Consider the following 13700-nt stretch of genomic DNA (forward strand, 5'->3'; position numbering starts at 1 on the left):
AACAGCATGACATTATTACTATCTTGAGATTAACAGCGAGTATCTTGAGATTAACAGCATGACATTACTTACCGAGTATCTTGAGATTAACAGCATGACATTACTTACCGAGTATCTTGAGATTAACAGCATGACATTACTTACCGAGTATCTTGAGATTAACAGCATGACATTACTTACCGAGTATCTTGAGATTAACAGCATGACATTACTTCACCGAGTATCTTGAGATTAACAGCATGACATTACTTACCGAGTATCTTGAGATTAACAGCATGACATTACTTACCGAGTATCTTGAGATTAACAGCATGACATTACATTACTTACAGCATCATAACGTTACGACATTATCTTGAGATTAACAGCATGACATTACTTACCGAGTATCTTGAGATTAACAGCATGACATTACTTACCGAGTATCTTGAGATTAACAGCATGACATTACTTACCGAGTATCTTGAGATTAACAGCATGACATTACTTACCGAGTATCTTGAGATTAACAGCATGACATTACTTACCGAGTATCTTGAGATTAACAGCATGACATTACTTACCAAGTATCTTGAGATTACCAGCATGACATTACTTACCGAGTATCTTGAGATTACCAGCATGACATTACTTACCGAGTATCTTGAGATTACCAGCATGACATTACTTACCGAGTATCTTGAGATTAACAGCATGACATTACTTACCGAGTATCTTGAGATTAACAGCATGACATTACTTACCGAGTATCTTGAGATTAACAGCATGACATTACTTACCGAGTATCTTGAGATTAACAGCATGACATTACTTACCGAGTATCTTGAGATTAACAGCATGACATTACTTACCGAGTATCTTGAGATTAACAGCATGACATTACTTACTGAGTATCTTGAGATTAACAGCATGACATTACTTACCGAAAGTATCTTGAGATTAACAGCATGACATTACTTACTGATATTAGTATCTTGAGATTAACAGCATGACATTACTTACCGAGTATCTTGAGATTAACAGCATGACATTACTTACCGAGTATCTTGAGATTAACAGCCTGACATTACTTACCGAATATCTTGAGATTAACAGCATGACATTACTTACTGAGTATCTTGAGATTAACAGCATGACATTACTTACCAAATATCTTGAGATTAACAGCATGACATTACTTACCGAGTATCTTGAGATTAACTGCATGACTGTCATTGCCCGCCACATTTTCCACAATACACATGTACATCCCTGAGTCTGTTGCCAGGGCGTTGTCCAGCTCCAGGTTGCCATCAGCTCGCAGAGTGACACCAAGGTCAGTGCTTGACACCTGTACACCATCCTTCAGCCACGTGATCTTTGGAGTTGGGGTACCTGTCGCTGGGCATCGGAGCATAACTGGATTGTTTTCAATGACCTCGGTGTAGGTCGGGAGATTTTCTGCTATTTGTGGGGGTGCTGGAAAAATGAATGAATGTTTTATATCATCTTTATAACATCTATATCATGGCAAGCCCTAGTCTCTCGTACAGACCCTGAAGCAAATATATCCAAGAAAGCCCACACAAGTCTAGAAAATGTGGCAAGTCTAGATTTCCTCAGCTTCTGAAAATGAAGAACGTCTCAGGGCTCCTTTTCATTATATATTTTTTTTTTACTATGAACTTTTTTCAGTAAAATATGTTCATTTCAGAGACTAGTTGTTAGTCTAGGCAAGCCCATACATGATGGCGTCTGGATTTAGAGAATCCAGTAGTTGAGACCATGATTAAAGATGCACAATTCATTGCTGTCACCCAATCATTGTAATGAAGAGTTGGTAAATGCCAAAATGATTGAAATCAATTCCAAACTGAAAATCTCAGCAAAATATCCTCATCAAAGACTGACTGACTGAGTATGGTTTTACGCCGTTTTTAGCAATATTCCAGCAATATCACGGCGGGGGACACCAGAAATGGGCTTCACAAATTGTACCCATGTGGGGAATCGAACCTGGGCCTTTGGCGTGACGAGCGAACGCTTTAACCACTAGGCTACCCCACCGCCCCCCTCATCAAAGAAGTACACCAGTTCTAAATGTAAAGAAAATAAAACAATTACATCCATACAGAACAGTTTTGAGCCACCAAGGTGTGAAATCATTACAGATCGATAAAAAAGAGATTTGTAGAGCAAACCATCAGAATAATTGAATTTGCAATTTCATAAGTGAGTAAGATTTTATGAAGTTTTATGCCATTTAACAAATGTTGTTTATCTCTGAGAAACTATACTCCAGAAATTGGTGCTCAGGTTTACTCTAGATGTGGTTATTAGTGACTTTAAAAAAAATAATTCAAAATGATAATTTGTTTAAGCGAGTGAGTTTGTTTTTATGACACTTTAAGCAATATCCCAGCAATATTACAGTGATGGACACAAGAAGCTGGCTTCACATGCTGTACCAATGTAAGGAATCTGACTCAAGTCATTGACACACTGATAAAATATCAATAATAAAAATACCAATATCCCTAACTTATTTGTCCAGTATATTAGCTAGGTAAGGGATGACATACCATGAACGACCAGCCTGAAGTCCTGGTACGCCTCCCCCGCTGGGTTCTTGGCATTACATGTGTACATCGCTGCATCTGTCAGGCGAACAGAGTCAAGCGTAGGCGACCCTGCTCCGATCATGTAAACGCCGCTGTCTGCATCGGTGACGTCCATGATGGTGTTGTTCTTCTTCCAGGTGACAATGGGGGTTGGGTCTCCATCCGTCTCACACTCCAGCAGAACTGGCTCCCCCTCCATCACTGTGATGTACGACGGACCCGCGTTAATGGTGGGTGGTCCTGTGAAGAACAACATCACCTTTTTATAGTTAGTGGTATAAGGTTGGTTGTTTAAAGTCGCACTCAGCACTATTACAGCAATATGGCAGCGGTCTGTAAATAATCAAGTCTGGACGAGACAATCCAGTGATCAACAGCATGAGCTTCGGTCCACGCAATTGGGATACAATGACGTGTGTGAACGAGTCAGCGAGCCTGATCACCCGATCCCGTTAGTCGCCTCTTACGACAAGGATGGGTTACTGAAGATCAGTTCTAACCCGGATCTTCACGGGTCTATCAAGACATATACAACAGATGCAGTTTCCCCCGACTCATAAATCTACAATGTAAATAACATACTTGCACTTGAGTGTTGTGGTGGGGTTTATTAATTTACTGAGTGAGTGAGTGAGTTAGTATTTAACGTCACATCGGCAATATTATTAATTTACTGAGATCTGATTATCAATCCGCATATTGTGAGCGATAACCAGCACTACTTCAATCAGATATCATCTGTGTTAGCAATGGCTTTCATTGACAAACTACTATGTTGAGTTATGCCATTACTTACTGACTGACTGAGTATAGTTTTACGCCATTTTAAGCAATATTCCATCAATATCACGGCGGGGGACACCACAAATGGGGTTCACAAATTGTACCCATGTGGGAAATCGACGAGAGAACGCTTTAACCACTAGGCTACCCCACCGCCCCCATTACTTACTGAAGACAATCAGTGTGATGACTTTAGTCGTGTTGCCGGCAACATTTGAGGCAACACATTCATAGATGGCCTTGTCTTGGAGTCTGGCTTTCTTGATGAACAGGCCTCGTTCCCTGATGTGGATCCTCGATGACCGTGGACGGAATGGAGTAAAGTTCCGTCTCCAGAATGTTTTGGGGTTTGGTTTTCCCGTGGGATTACAGGGAAGTAGTATACTCTCGTGTTCCAAGATTTCATATGTCTCATCAAGGGCGCCGTCAATAGTGGGAGCAACTAAACAATGATACAGAACAGTTTATATATCTACATCCTTTGACAGGGAAGCCATGTGATGGTATGAAAACACTTAAAACATGCTTCAAAACAACTTTTAATCCTTTCCATACCTCAAATTAATGAAGAAAATACAAAATGCTGGTATGCTCTTTGAGTGAGTGAGTTTGGGTCTTACACCACTTCCAGCAATATCACGGCCAGTGACACCAGAAATGGGCTTCACACATTGCACCCTTCAGCGTGATGAGCTTTAACCATTGTTCCTATATTCTTTTGAAATGTGAAAATGAACTTTGAAAAGACTTTCAGGATAATAATACTCTTATAATAACATACGTGGACAAATATGCATTTCTTTTAGAGTAAATGTATCCTGACACATGCTAATTCCTTGCTCTGGGCAAGATAGTAAGATTGGTCTTCTTGGAAAGATCTGGAAATGGATAGGTCAGATTGGGATCTCTTGGAAATGTGCAATTTATATTACATTTTTTAATATATGTGTTTGTATGCATCTATATGGAAGAAATATGATTTTTCCTGTTTGTGAAAATCAGTTTTCTTGCACAGGTAACTTACTCCTGACATCAAGGGTCATGACCTTCTCAGTGCCGCCAGCTATGTTGGAAGCAACACATTTGTAGGAGCCAGTGTCACCAGGGTCGGCGCTGAATATCTCCAGGCTGCCATCGTTGCGCACAAAGTAGTGGATATCGCTGAGGGAAATGGGGGAGCCGTCCTTGTACCACTGAAACGTGGGTCGAGGGTCGCCCACAGCTCGACACGGCAACACTATCCCTTTACCTTGGTTAACGCTGAAGTTCCGATTGCCCTCAAGGTCATCTTGGATTAGCCTAGGAGGAACTGAAAGCAACAAAGTATTGAAACTAACCAAAACACTTCCTGCATTTGTTGATAAATGTAAAATGTTTATGGACAAAATATTGCTTGTTTATTCTACCTTAATATTTCAGAAATTAAAATGAATAATTATATACTCATGGAAACAAATAAGGGAACACATGAAAGAACAAGTGTTCCTTTATTTACTTCCTGAATTGTGAAGAAACCTGGAAAAGAATAAAGGAACTTTTGTACTTTTATGTGTTCCCTTATTTGTTTCCATGAGTATATGATCTATTTTGTTGTTTAACCCTTTTCCTGGTCTGTAACAGTGTCAAATATCATTGATTCAAGGAATTTACTTGCATTAAATTAAAACATTAAAATGTGACCAATGTTCTCTTGAAGCAAGATGGAAGTATTCAATCATGTTTCAAGGAAAAGCACAATGACGTAAGACCACAGACACACTAAGGTTGAGGAGGAAATCTCAGGAGGAGGTTAAATACCTAACACATCCACATTGATGGAGTATGTGGCATTGCCACCGATGTTGCTGGCATGACAGACGTACTCCCCATCATCGTCGTGAGTGATGTTGGAGATCACGATCTTCCCTGGACCTGTCTTTTTTATCCTGCCACCAGGGGACAACACGCGCCCATTTTTCATCCAGTTGATTTTGGGTGTGGGTTTACCGAGCAGTACGACACACTCCAGTTCTGCTTTCTCTCCCAGTTGGACCTTTACAATGGGGTAGGTGTAGGCGATGAGTGGCCGCACTGAAACAGTAAAAGGTAGGATACGTGTAGGCGATGAGTGGCCGCACTGAAACAATAAATGGTAGGATACTTGTAGGCGATGAGTGGCCACACTGAAACAATGAAAGGTAGGATCCGTGTAAGCGATGAGTGGCCACACTGAAACAATGAAAGGTAGGATATGTGTAAGCGATGAGTGGCCACACTGAAACAATAAAAGGTAGGATACGTGTAGGCGATGAGTGGAAACATCGTGTGGCCGCACTGAAACAATAAAGGATTGGATACATGCAGGCGATGAGTGGCCGCACTGAAACAATAAAAGATAGGATACGTGTAGGCGATGAGTGGCCACACTGAAACAATGAAAGATAGGATACGTGTAGGCGATGAGTGTCCGCACTGAAACAATAAAAGGTAGGGTATGTGTAGGCGATGAGTGGCCGCACTGAAACAATAAAAGGTAGGGTACGTGCAGGCGATGAGTGGCTACACTGAAACAATGAAAGGTAAGATATGTGTAGGCGATGAGTGGCCGCACTGAAACAATAAAAGGTAGGATACGTGTAGGCGATGAGTGGCCGCACTGAAACGATGAAAGGTAGGGTATGTGTAAGCGATGAGTGGCCACACTGAAAGAATGAAAGGTATGATATGTGTAGGCGATGAGTGGCCACACTGAAACAATGAAAGGTAGGGTATGTGTAGGTGATGAGTGGCCACACTGAAACAATGAAAGGTAGAGGCGATGAGTGGCCACACTGAAACAATGAAAGGTAGGGTATGTGTAGGGATGAGTGGCCACACTGAAACAATGAAAGGTAGGATATGTGTAGGTGATGAGCGGCCACTCTGAAACAATAAAAGGTAGGATATGTGTAGGCAATGAGTGGCCGACCTGAAACAATAAAAGGTAGGATACGTGTAGGCAATGAGTGGCCGCATTAAAACAATGAAAGGTAGGATACGTGTAGGCGATGAGTGGCCACACTGAAACAATGAAAGATAGGATACGTGTAGGCGATGAGTGGTCCGCACTGAAACAATAAAAGGTAGGGTATGTGTAGGCGATGAGTGGCCGCACTGAAACAATGAAAGGGTATGTGCAGCATGATGAGTGGCTACACTGAAACAATGAAAGGTAAGATATGTGTAGGCGATGAGTGGCCACACTGAAACAATGAAAGGTAGGATATGTGTAGGCGATGAGTGGCCACACTGAAACAATGAAAGGTAGGATATGTGTAGGCGATGAGTGGCCACACTGAAACAATGAAAGGTAGGGGTGTAGGCGATGAGTGGCCACACTGAAACAATTAAAGGTAGGGTATGTGTAGGTGATGAGTGGCCACACTGAAACAATGAAAGGTAGGATATGTGTAGGCGATGAGTGGCCACACTGAAACAATAAAAGGTAGGGTATGTGTAGGCGATGAGTGGCCACACCTGAAAAACAATGAAAGGTAGGAGCCGCCACGGTAGGCAAATGAGTGGCCGCATTAAAAATGAAAGGAAAGGTAGGTAATGTATGTGTAGGCGATGAGTGGCCACTCTGAAACAATAAAAGGTAGGATATGTGTAGGCAATGAGTGGCCGCACTGAAACAATGAAAGGTAGGATATGTGTAGGCGATGAGTGGCCGCACTGAAACAATGAAAGGTAGGGTATGTGTAGGCGATGAGTGGCCACACTGAAACAATGAAAGGTAGGATATGTGTAGGCGATGAGTGGCCACACTGAAACAATGAAAGGTAGGGTATGTGTAGGCGATGAGTGGCCACTCTGAAACAATGAAAGGTAGGATATGTGTAGGCGATGAGTGGCCGCACTGAAACAATAAAAGGTAGGGTACGTGCAGGCGATGAGAGGCCGTACTGAAACAATAAAAGGTAGGGTACATGCAGGTGATGAGTGGCCGCACTGAAACAATAAAAGGTAATTTAGTCAATTAAGAGATAAGAGTGAACTTTTCTGCTCCGGACTCCCAAGGAAAATACGCCTGAGATACCGGGAATCCTTTCTGATCTGGTTTTGGTTTTGTTTGTTGTTTTCCAGCTATATTGCGGTGATCTGTAAATAATCACATCTGGACCAGATAATCCAGTGATAAACAGCATGAGCATCAATCTATGCAATTGGGATACAGATTCTAACTCAGATCTTCACAGGTGTTTCTGTTCTAAATATCTGATGGACTCAAGCATAAGGTAATGGAGACCAATTCCACATCCAAATCTTTACCAAGTTTCATGACATTTAGCTAGCTCACCTATTCCTGTGACACTGACAAAGGCAGATGCATCGTTAACACCAAAGGCATTCTGAGCCAGGCAAGTGTAGATACCCTCGTCCCCGAGCCCGATGTCTGAAAACATTCAACATACATCACTAAATATATCTCAAGGAATAAGTGCCTATTCTAATAACACCAGCAGAAAAATATGAGAGTGTGTAACACTGATCATCTAATAAGAAAGTTCCAAAAATCCTTTTTACTCAAAAAAGCACCAGTGTTTCCATGGAAAGATACTTCCCATCAAAAGTTTAGACTCACTTGTGTAACAGGCAACTGTAAAAAGTAAATTTTGCATAATATTCCATACTGTTAAAATGTACCGTTTACACATGAACTGATCTATTGTACAACAAATTCGTAACGTTGGAAAGATTATTGCCATGAGTTCAGTAAATGATACAAATCAGTGAAAATTGGCAAATTCTTAACAAAACTTTACACCAAAACACAGCTGTTCACATGCACGACATTTGCACATTTTTCAGAAATTTGATGCATGATCTTCATGCAATTCATCTACATGAAGTTTGCAGTTGGTTTCCCCAAGTTAGTGGAGAAATCAATCTTTGATGTAACCATATATATATATACATAACATATAGTGAGTGTTTTAAATGAGTCTAAACTTTTGATGGGAAGGATACTTACATTAATTCATTTCATATTTGGGCATGTAAAAATTAAAAACGTTAACATAACAGTTCTTAAACTCAGTTAATATAACAGTTCTGTAAACCTAGTCAGTAAAACTGAAATTAGTTTACTAAATCTGCTCACTTGAAACATGCAGTCCACCAGAAGGCAACTGTTGGAATCTGCCACTGATGTCGAGAGGCTTGCCATCACCACGTCGCCATATGATCTTTGGTGGCGGCATCCCTGTTGCCTCACACTCAAGAGTGCCGTTCCTCTCAATCTCAATCCCAACATTGCCTGGTGGTCTGATTATCTCCGGAGGAGCTGAAACAAACAATAGTCCAAATCGCTTGGAGTGAGTGGCCGAGTGAGTTTAGTTTTACGCCGCTCTCAGCAATATTCCAGTTATATGGCGGAACGCTGTAATTAATCGAATCTGGACCAGACAATCCAGTGATCAACAGCATGAGCATCGATCTGCGCAATTGGGAACGGATGACATGTGTCAACCAAGTCAGCAAGCCTGACCACCCGATCCCGTTAGTTGCCTCTTACGACAAGCATGGGTTACTGAAGGCTCATTCTAACCCGGACCTTTACGGGTTGCTTGGAGTGAGTGAGTACGCCGCACTCAGCAATATTCAAGCAATATGGTGGCGGTCTGTAAATGACAGCCCCGCATCAATGGTGGGTGGTCCTGTGGAGAACATCACGTTTTTCGTGGTAATAAGTTGGTTGTTTAACGTCGCACTCAACAATATTACAGCTATATGGTAGTGGTCTGTAAATAATCAAGTCTGGACCAGACAATCCAGTGATCAACAGCATGAGCATCGATCTATGCATTTGGGAACCATTAACATGTGTCAACAAAGTCAGCAAGTCTGACCACCCGAGTCGCCTCTTACGACAAGCATGGGTTACTGAAGATCAATTCTAACCTGGATCTTCACGGGTACAACTCACTTGGAATGAAAGAGTGAGGAATAACTTGTCTAACTGCTGTTAGTCATATTCCTGCTGTATTAAAACTGCAAATAATCGAGTGTGTATTAGGCAAACAAGGTTAATGGCAAGTATTCAGCCAAATCACAGAGCCGGACAAAACAATTCCTCATCTCCACTCGCACTCTCTACAGGTCCTTGTAACCTGATTCAAGTTGAAATCAAAATTTGTCAGTAGTTCAAAGTTCAGGTAACGTGTGCCAGACTATTTAAGGGAGTCAAATTTGTGATATAATTTCTCTTTAAAGGTTTATATGTACTGTACTAGTCACAGTCCCTCAATGATAACTTTCTTTTTCCACCCAGCCCTTACTGTGAGTGAGTGAGTGAGTTTAGTTTTACGCCGCTCTTTACAATATTCCAGCAATATCACAACGGAGGACACCAGAAATGGGCTTCGCATATTGTACCCATGTGGGCGATCTAACCCGGGTCTCTGGTGTGACGAGCGAATGCTTTAACCACTAGGCTACTGACCCCAGCCTTTACTGTAATGATATAGTCTAAAATAAAGCAAGTCTAGATTTTCAACAATGTCTCCCATTTCACTGAAGCACCTTTTTTAATTTTAGTGTAGTTGTTTGCTTTTGTAAAATATTTAGTTTCAGTGAGTGAGTGAGTGAGTGAGTTTAGTTTTACGCTGCACTAAGCAATATTCCAGCTATATGGCGGCGGTCTGTAAATAATCGAGTCTGGACCAGACAATCAAGTGATCAACATCATGAGATTTAGTTTCAGAGACTAAACATTTGTCTAATATGTTTGGGGAATGATGGACTGTCCTTTACTTACACCCGACTTCCAGTGTCACTTTAGCGTTATCGGAGCCGGCTTCATTGGTAACAACACATCGGTAGTCTCCTGCATCCATTTCCTGCACATTCCGGATGATGAGGCGGCCATTGCGGGTGATGTCCACATTATACGCTGACTGAAGCTGAAACAGTTCATTTACATCATGTAATATCAGTCAGAATACTGTACCTTCTCATGCTCTGTCCTAGTACTTATACTGGGTACTGATTGACATGGTAAAAAAGTAAAGAATGTCAGTATGATATATTTAAGCCAGAATTACAACAAAATGCTACTACCACTTGTACTATGGAACTGGACGCTTATACTTAACTTTTAAGTGAAATTCAACTAAATATAAACTGTTCCACTGATGTTTGAGTGAATGAGTGAGTGAGTGAGCTTCAACACTGCCTTGAAAAGAATTTCTGTTATCTTCTTTGCGTGTCATTTTAGAAGCTGGGAAGTACAATATAGACAAACTTGATGGATAACAATTTCTTTATTTCATGAGCGTGACATTTCGATACAGATTCCCTAACTGTTGTAAAGCATGTCACTTCATGTCGCATTCCTGCTTGACAACGGTACAAGAATCTGTATTGAAATATCACACTCACAAATAAAGAAGTTATTATCCTTAAAGTTTATACCGTATTTCAGTTATATAGTCGTGTGTCGGTTTAACATGGAGGTAAGCTTAAGTGACACAGTTATTAGTGGTGAGGTGAGGTGAAATTGGGTTTAACGTCGCGCTGGAGAATATTTCGCTCATATGACGACGTGCATGCGTGTGTATGTGTATGCGCGGCTGTTTGTACTAGCCCAGACTGAAGCTGGTTTTATAGTGCTAGCCCACTGATATACCGTGCCGCAGTGAAGCATGAATACCCCACTCAGACACATCATACTGACTCCAAGCCGACCAGACCTTGTTGTACCCATTAATGCCGAGCGCCAGGCAGGGACCAACAAGTACCATATTTTAACGTCTTTTGGTATGACACGGTCAGGGATCGAACCCATGACCTTCCGCTCTCTGGGCGGATGCTCTAACCACTACACCACAGAGGCGGTCCACATTTATTAGACATTTATGGATGTTGGAACATTCCAAAATAGTAAGAATATCTGAAAAATGCCCTTTACCTTCCGGTCTCCCCTGTACCATGTTATCTCTGGCCTTGGGATGCCCTCAGCCTCACATGTTAGTCGAGCTCTGTCACCAGAAGCAACCAGCATCCTCCTTTCATACTGACGAATACGTGGCGATTCTGCATTAGTTAAAAAATTGATTCAGCCTTGTCACATGTTGGCAATTTTCATGTCAGGCAAGAAAAATCTTTTACAAAAACAGAAGTCAATGCTGAAAGGACATAATTTGCAAGAACCAGTTCATGATGTGGGATAAGCTTGTCAAAGAAGCTAGTGAACTGAATGTTCAAGTAACACCAAAACCCGAGTGAGTGAGTGAGTGAGTGAGTGAGTTGTGTTTAACGCCACTTTGAACTGTATTCCAGTTATAACACACATGTTGTCTTAACTGTACTTGACAGCATCATAAACGAAGATCAAAAAGGATTTATGACAGAAAGATATATAGGTGAAATTACAAGACTTGTCTATCACCTAATAGAATATACAGAGAGTTATCAGCTACCAGGACTATTATTACTCATAGATTTTGAAAAGGCTTTCGATACTGTAGACTGGAAATCCTTAGATAAAACACTTGAATGCTTTAACTTCGGAAGTTCTATTCGAAATTGGGTTAAAGCCTTTTATAATGACATTGAAACTTGCATACTGGTATATGGATTTGGCTCTGATTTCTTCAAAATTTTAAAGGGCTGTCGACAGGGAGACCCTCTCTCCCCATACCTGTTCATATTATGTGGGTAATACACTGGGTAATATGATCAGAAATAACTCAGAAATATCCTGGGCATAAAGACTGATAATATCGAATATCTCTTAGCACAATTTGCTGATGATACCACGTGTATGCTTGATGGCACTGAGCGTTGTCTTTATGCTGTAATGCAAACATCAGAACAATTTGCACGCTTTTCTGGACTGAATGTAAATGTTGATAAAACTAGGATTTTGTGGTTGGGATCAAAGAAATGTTCCAGAATGAAATTATGCCCCAAGTGGAAACTAAATTGGGATCAAGATTCCTTCTCACTGTTGGGTATTAATTTTAGTTTAGACCTAGATGATATGATCAAAATGAATTATGATGAAAAGCTTTTAAAATGCCAAACCTTGATGAATTTATGGTCTGCCAGAAACCTCACCCACCTTGGTAGAAACACTGTGTTAAAATCACTTATTTTACCAAAACTCAATCACATTTTTTCTTCAATTCCAAATCCGCCTGAAACTGTCATTAATGATTTTCAAACTAAATGTTTCAGATTCATTTAGAAAAATAAACCCGATAAGTTAAAGCGAAATCAGGTTATATGTAGTTCAAACGATGGAGGTTTCAAAGTACCCAATATAAAGGAGATAATGCAAGCACAAAAGTTGTCTGACTCTGAGGGTGTGGGTTCGAATCCCGGATGGGACTCCACCCAAAAAGTACTAGAATCTGTACTTTACTAAGAAAGTGTAATCCCAAATATAACATATGTTACATTTGACCACTTTCTAAAATGGCATTGTGTATTTCATAACTGGGACTTAAACTCTTAATCCGAGGTTTTGTACTGAAGGGACATAACTCTGCACAATGAAATAAGAGCTGGGCATGAGCAACCTTTCCTCATTTGGAAAGCAATCAAATAAATTAATTAGGCACTCAGATACACGAGGTTATAACAAATGAAAATCAGAGAATGAAATACTCACCAATGTAATTTACTCGAGCAATAGCTATGTCCTCTCCTGCTGGGTTTTTGGCTAAGCATTCGTAATCCCCTTCATCAGTTCGTCTGATCTTTTTTATTATCAGCACACCATCGTTGAAATAGATTCGCTTCGTAGGAACTATGAACTTCCCTCCTCTCATCCAGCTGTATTTGGGTGGAGGGTATCCGTCGGCAACACAAGTAACGTTGATGGTTCGACCAATGAGGAAGTTCTGAGACCGGGGAATAGTTCTGGCAATCGGGGGTTCTAAACATTTGGGTCAATATTAAATAAACATGAAAAAAAGCCAGAGCTAGATTACTTTTACAATAAACAGAAAATGATAAGTAATGATATTAACAGTTAAGTTTCTAACATCAAATTGTCTTCATCTCACAGTTAATGACATATTAATGTTAAGAAATGATACCTGTCATACACATACTGTAAAGGAACTGATAATATTTATCTCATATTTCAGCAGTGACATACAGATGGCATGAAATAACATTATACCTGTGGCATACATAAATTATCTACCCTGTGTAATTAATATGATATATAACACAAATAATATATACTTGTGTTATAAAAGTACATTTTATATTTGGAAATAACATGATACGTAACATCTCTCCTCTGGTATATACACATATAAAACATCACACCTCTGGTATATA

The 13700-nt window shown here is 40.5% G+C and overlaps 1 protein-coding gene across 1 annotated transcript in view; it reads right to left on the reverse strand.

The window, feature by feature from the left end:
* Nucleotides 1–13700, reverse strand: part of LOC124286864 (hemicentin-1-like) — a 134825-nt gene that overhangs the window by 79856 nt on the left and 41269 nt on the right. Inside the window, 10 exon segments of the mRNA XM_046723308.1 lie at nt 1183–1458; nt 2562–2840; nt 3553–3825; nt 4408–4692; nt 5181–5453; nt 7702–7797; nt 8506–8688; nt 10162–10306; nt 11314–11438; nt 13021–13287. Coding sequence (XP_046579264.1) covers nt 1183–1458; nt 2562–2840; nt 3553–3825; nt 4408–4692; nt 5181–5453; nt 7702–7797; nt 8506–8688; nt 10162–10306; nt 11314–11438; nt 13021–13287 — 2202 coding nt within the window.

The sequence above is a fragment of the Haliotis rubra genome, unplaced genomic scaffold (assembly GCF_003918875.1).
Source record: "Haliotis rubra isolate DU_JTF1 unplaced genomic scaffold, ASM391887v1 Scf394, whole genome shotgun sequence".
NCBI classification, from domain to species: domain Eukaryota; kingdom Metazoa; phylum Mollusca; class Gastropoda; order Lepetellida; family Haliotidae; genus Haliotis; species Haliotis rubra.